Genomic DNA, 5,859 nt, shown 5'->3' on the forward strand with positions numbered 1-5,859 from the left:
AATGTGCACTATGACTACCTTTCAAGTCAGTTAACACCTACAAGTAAGCCACCCACTGCCAACCCCATGTGGAAATGAAGACTAACAGCCTTTCCCACTGTATCCATTTTCATGTTTTACAGTACATAAGAATACTTGCTACTAAAAATTGCTAAAATGGATAGTAATACTTCATAGTAAAAATAAACCTTTACTTAACGAAATTTCGTAGACATTTAAGAAGTGTCTAAGAAAGATTATGAGAGAATTGGGTAAAACAGTAGTATTATACAGTTTATCAATCCCCTATGATTGCATGTGTGTGTTGCGGGTGCCAAGGGATGCAAAGAACTCAGTTCAGTGTGCCAACATTATATATTTTGAAACTATGTAAAAGTTTTCAAAAAATAAATATAGCTACTTCCCATATAGTTACATTTTTGTAACATTACAGGAAATAATATAAAAATGGCATGTGTGTGAACAATAGATTGGAAAAGTGTAATAGAGGTCAGCCTCTGAAACACATATTACGTAGCAAGGCACATGACTGTATTTACTTGCCAAGTGTAAATTGCTACGCAACACGTGTACATTTGCCCTAGTAATTCAACACTGAAGAACAGCACAAGTCACAGCTGAAATAATCAAACGAAAACAGACATATCTTTGAGTTCATTTGTATAGTTGTTTATTAAGATCTAACATTTTTTCTAATTGATATAAATATAAACATTACCCATTCAGTGACTTCAATGCAACTAGTGCAGATGGTAACAACATGTAACTAATTTATGTAAGCTCCTTTAGAAGCTACTTCACGCTCTTTAAATACAAATTATCAGACTCCATAAAAATGATGTTACTAGATGCAGAAAACAGACAACTAAAGTGCATTTTAAATATCTTTGTAGAATGTGGAAGTAGGGATGGGTCAGTGTAGTCGCATACATGATTACATGAAAATAAAAAAATATTCGAATAGCATATTACATATTCAAGTACACAAAAAAAGACTTATGTTAGCTACTAGTAGAAGCAAACACATCTGATGCTTGACAAGTGTTCAAAATCAGTGTCAAACCCTGTGCGTTCATGTGAATGAGGCATATTATACGTAAGGGCTAATTAATCATGCAATGCTTGTAACAGCAAAATTCTACAGTAAACACATTCTGTTTGAAATTGTTGCCAATTCTGTTGCCTTGTTTTCAGCTAATGTTAACAGATCCCCTGCTTGTCTTCCCCTGTAATGACAGCACACAGCCGCTGTTGCTAGGCAGTCATGATACAACTTCCGGGAGCACGGCCCCAGCTAACTTTAAATTTGTAAACAAATGGATGTAGCAAGTACTAAAAAGGAAGCCTAACTTCAGTAACATTTAAATTAGAATGCTAATTTAGCTATATGTTGAATATAAATACATACTAAATACTAAGCAGAACACCACAATGCCTGAGAAAACAGCGTGGAGTATTTTTTATTTATTTATTTTTAACTCTGTGGACTGCAGTATAATGTAAAACATCTACTGTTGACTTTCTGAGTAACGTCAACATTTGCACTGACCATAAAGTACAACCAGGTATGTTCACTTTTTCATATTATTATTATTTACAGGCTATTGAATAAACCAAGTAACTTTGGAAAGAAATCTCATCTTGGACATTGTTTGTACACTTCGTGAACCCGGCCAGCTCCTCCGAAGAGTGAACTTAAACTTTAGAGGCTTACACGTTTTACGATGTCTGCTGTAGTACACATATGTATTTGCCTTTTATTCTTTATTTCGGGTATTCGAATACACGAAAATGTTGGCCCCTGTGTATTCGAACAGGAAACAATTCTAAATTACCATCCCTATGTGGAAGCATATTTACAATACAGCTGTTTTGAATTGGTACAGATGTACAAATACACAATCTTGAGACTGAGAGTACAATACCAGTCCTAATCCATTTCTCAAGGAAGCAAGTGGAAACACAGAGGGTGAAAGCATAAACGGAAAAGGACTAAGCAAGTACAGCACATTACCTACAATAAAACCTAATTAGGCACAATTTTCATGTTTGAACGTCAGGCAGCTCAATACAAATAGATTTGTGCAAGCAAAAACCAAGTAGCTATACTTTTGTTTTGCTTTTTAAAAAAAGAAATACATAAAAACAGATTTTTTTCTTATTTTCCTTTCTTTACATTGACATGTTCATTGGTTAAGACTTACACCCCCTTTTATTGATCAGCTCAATAAGAAAAGGATACAGCATGGAACCATTCTAGCTTTCACAGTGGCCAAAAGTCAAGTTTAGTACAACTTTGTATTGCAAAAGACCAATCTGTTACATGTTCTTATTACACTATACCCAGTAATCAGGAGAATGTATGCTTTCTATTTGCAGTTAGGAATATTGACCTTTTTTAAAATAAAACAGCAACATCAAAAAAATGTCTGCTGCTTTTTTATCCCTTCAGATTTAGCCCATACTTTTGACTTCAGAAAAATACGATTCTCATGCAAGCCTTTATGGATTCATACAATTCCAAGAAAATCTCACAACAGACACGTGAATGTGTCAATATAGTATCTATTCAAATTATCTAATGATCAATGGGTAGCAGCAAGTCTTTTTAATAATCAATATAGAGGGCTTTTGGTAGATACCAGCATTGTGCTCACTGAGAAATAAGTCAAAAGGCATATTAATTTGAAAAAGAATCAACACTAAAAAAAGTGTCAAGCCTTTTGTCCTCATAAAATGGGACCACTATACCTTCACCTTTTACTTTGTCACTTTGGCCTTATCTGCGAATAACATTCTTTCCATCTAATGAAACACTGAACAGGTACATTTAGTATTTGTTCTATGATCTAATGATAACAATGAGTAGAACTAGCAGTTTCTGGACAGCTTTCATGCATCGATACAGCTTGCACAGCATTAACTGAGCTTCAGCTGTAACCACTTACTGCAGGCATGACATCAGTCAACTGACTAAAACAGTGACCCTCGATCCACTCATGGCAAATAACAACATCAGAAATACAGCTTCACTTGCAAACTGCAGTTCATCTCTTCTTTTTCTGCTGCCTTAACATCTTTCTCCGTTTTACAATCATTTCATAAAGTTTCTCCAGTCCTTCTCTGAGTCCATCCCCTATGATTGCACATGTGGGTTGCAGGTGCCAAGGGGTGGAGGAACTTAGTTCATGTAGTGCTAACATTTTTTCAATCTCTAAAAGAGTTAATGAATTCCTTAGGTCCTGTTTGTTTGCGATTAGCAGAATGGGCACGCCTTGGTTTTCAGATATCTTTGTTATTTTATGCAATTCTGTTTTGACCTCTTCCATCCTTTCTGCATCCACAGAGTCTACTACAAAAATGATGCCATCCGTGCATCTTGTGTATGATTTCCACAGAGGTCTTAACTTCTCCTGGCCGCCCACATCCCAGAAGTGGAAAGTCACTGTTCTGGAACTTCCCAGAGTTACTTTGATCTTCTCACTGTTAAATCCTTTCGTCGGGACAGTGTTAACAAATTCATTGAACTGTAGTCGATACAAAACTGTGGTTTTCCCTGCACAGTCCAAGCCCAGAATAGCAATATGGAAAGCCTGAAAAGACGGAAAACTTGACAAAATGGGACTCTGTTCTGATAATCCATTCCCCATCTTGGAGATTCAGTTTAAATATGAGTGGTTTAAAACAGAAAAAGCAACTTCACACTCTCTTCTGTGTGTTCAATAATTCTCAATAATCTTCAGTGGGTAGAAACGTCAATACCTATCCAGGCACAATGAGAAGAAAATCAAAACATAAACATTAGCTTTATAAGCATCAAAGTGTAATAAACTCAGTAACTTTGTAATTAAATCAGTAATTAAATAGTACTTTAGGGCTTGTAAATACATACTTTAAAATGTAATACAGGTGTATGTAAAATACATGTACTTGTACATTTGCTCTTAATACCGTACTTGCAAGACATACTACTAAAATTCCCAGTGACACAAGTCGCATACACATATTATAGACTGTGCAGCAGCACGATACGCATAAGACATACTGTAATGTATGACGCCTTTTTTTTTTTTTTTTTTTTTAAATGGTCACAGCCAGCCAACTACCCACGGTTTTTTTAAAAAAAAATGCTAATTACGTTACATGTCTCAACACCTAAAAGCATCGCAAAGGACTAGAAATCCTCCTTGCCCACCTAAACATTGAAAATAACTTTTCATTCAACCTGAACTTAATAAATTAATTTACGTACATTTGATTTATTACTGAAGGTTTTCGTAAGCATACAGTAACTTTGAACATACCAAAACATGGCATTGTGAATGTAAAGCTTTAGTTTATAATTTATTTCATATAAATTGAAATGTTACAGTATCAACCAAAAGGAACAGAAGCATGGCTCTCAAAACATTTGTCAAATCGTTAAAGCAGTAGGTTACTTACAGTATATACACAACGTCAAATTGTCATTTTATGGAATACAGACAAGACGTTACTGTACTGAAGAAAAAAAAAGGAAACCCACTGACGTAAAAAAGTGGCATAACATTTTTCATGATTGTACTTTTACTGTATACTGTGGAAAACCAAAACTACGCATGCAAACATCCTCTTTGCAGTTTCTGACTCCAATTGCAGTGTAAATAACATACAATGGTTACATCTAGCACTAGTTTAAACGTACCTTACTTAACCCTGTTAAAATGAAATGGGTTACATCTTAGTTTATCAGCATTGCTTAAAATCTCTGCAATAATTCATTATCCACTTGGTCATCCAGCACTGCTATATCCATTACGATCCCCTGTGCTATGCGCTGTGTAGAACAAAACTCGTTTCTGGTCATTTCCATCCGCAAGATCAGCCCCACCCCCAACAAATCCTAAACGTCGATTGGCTGCCTTCTCAAAACAGGCTGGAGTTTTCCCCATGCCTGATTCGTAGATGTATGTCACACAATTGTGTCTTCACGTTTGCTGCACCTGACGCCACTATTCAAACAGACCGCTCCCTCCCTGTTTTCAACTTGTTATAAAAAATACAACCACAATGGCACTGTCCAATTACTACTTTATAATGAGAATTAGTTTTAATGTATCTGTTTCTTTTTTTGCATTTTGTTTTTAAATTAGTGAGTTACGCTTACAGCTATGGCAAATGTTTTGCAGAACCTAGAATTTTAGGATTGAGGAATAATTAAACAACATATAAATATGTGAACATAAATTAGATATTTGCTATATGCTATAGGACAGGAGGAGCAGTTTAGGCTCATGTGTAGGGCTCTGCTGTCCGTTTTCAGGTTTGGTACGGGCATGCATAGTTCCTCTATAATGTATTTTTCACAGTGGATCGGAAAATTATATTTAAATTAAGGTGGTACATTACATTAAGAACATAAGAAAGTTTACAAACGAGAGGAGGCCATTCGGCCCATCTTGCTCGTTTGGTTGTTAGTAGCTTATTGATTCCAGAATCTCATCCAGCAGCTTCTTGAAGGATCCCAGGGTGTCCGCTTCAACAACATTATTGGGGAGTTGGTTCCAGGCTCCCACAATTCTCTGTGTAAAAAAGTGCCTCCTATTTTCTGTTCCGAATGCCCCTTTATCTAGTCTCCATTTGTGACCCCTGGTCCTTGTTTCTTTTTTCAGGTTGAAAAAGTCCCTTGGGTTGACATTGTCAGTACCTTTTAGAATTTTGAATGCTTGAATCAGAATACACTCTGGTTCAAATGTACTGTTGTAATTACTGTTTTCAAATGTTACATTGCCTAAATATGAATTTATATGTAAAGAAATGATTAGGCAATATTATGGATTTCTTTTCAATCAATGGATTTCTTTTTCTAACAGATTTTCG

General features: G+C 35.6%; 1 protein-coding gene across 1 annotated transcript; it reads right to left on the bottom strand.

Moving 5' to 3' along the window:
* Positions 1-647: 647 nt before the first annotated feature.
* On the bottom strand, positions 648-4,883 carry LOC117399504 (ADP-ribosylation factor-like protein 4A). Its single transcript, XM_033998734.3, has 2 exons — positions 4,685-4,883; positions 648-3,762 (listed from the first exon to the last, which is right to left on the bottom strand). The coding sequence occupies exon 2, from the start codon at positions 3,648-3,650 to the stop codon at positions 3,048-3,050; it is 603 nt and encodes a 200-aa protein (XP_033854625.2). The 5' UTR covers positions 3,651-3,762; positions 4,685-4,883; the 3' UTR covers positions 648-3,047.
* Positions 4,884-5,859: the final 976 nt, after the last annotated feature.

Source organism: Acipenser ruthenus, chromosome 4 (genome assembly GCF_902713425.1).
Source record: "Acipenser ruthenus chromosome 4, fAciRut3.2 maternal haplotype, whole genome shotgun sequence".
Taxonomy (NCBI): domain Eukaryota; kingdom Metazoa; phylum Chordata; class Actinopteri; order Acipenseriformes; family Acipenseridae; genus Acipenser; species Acipenser ruthenus.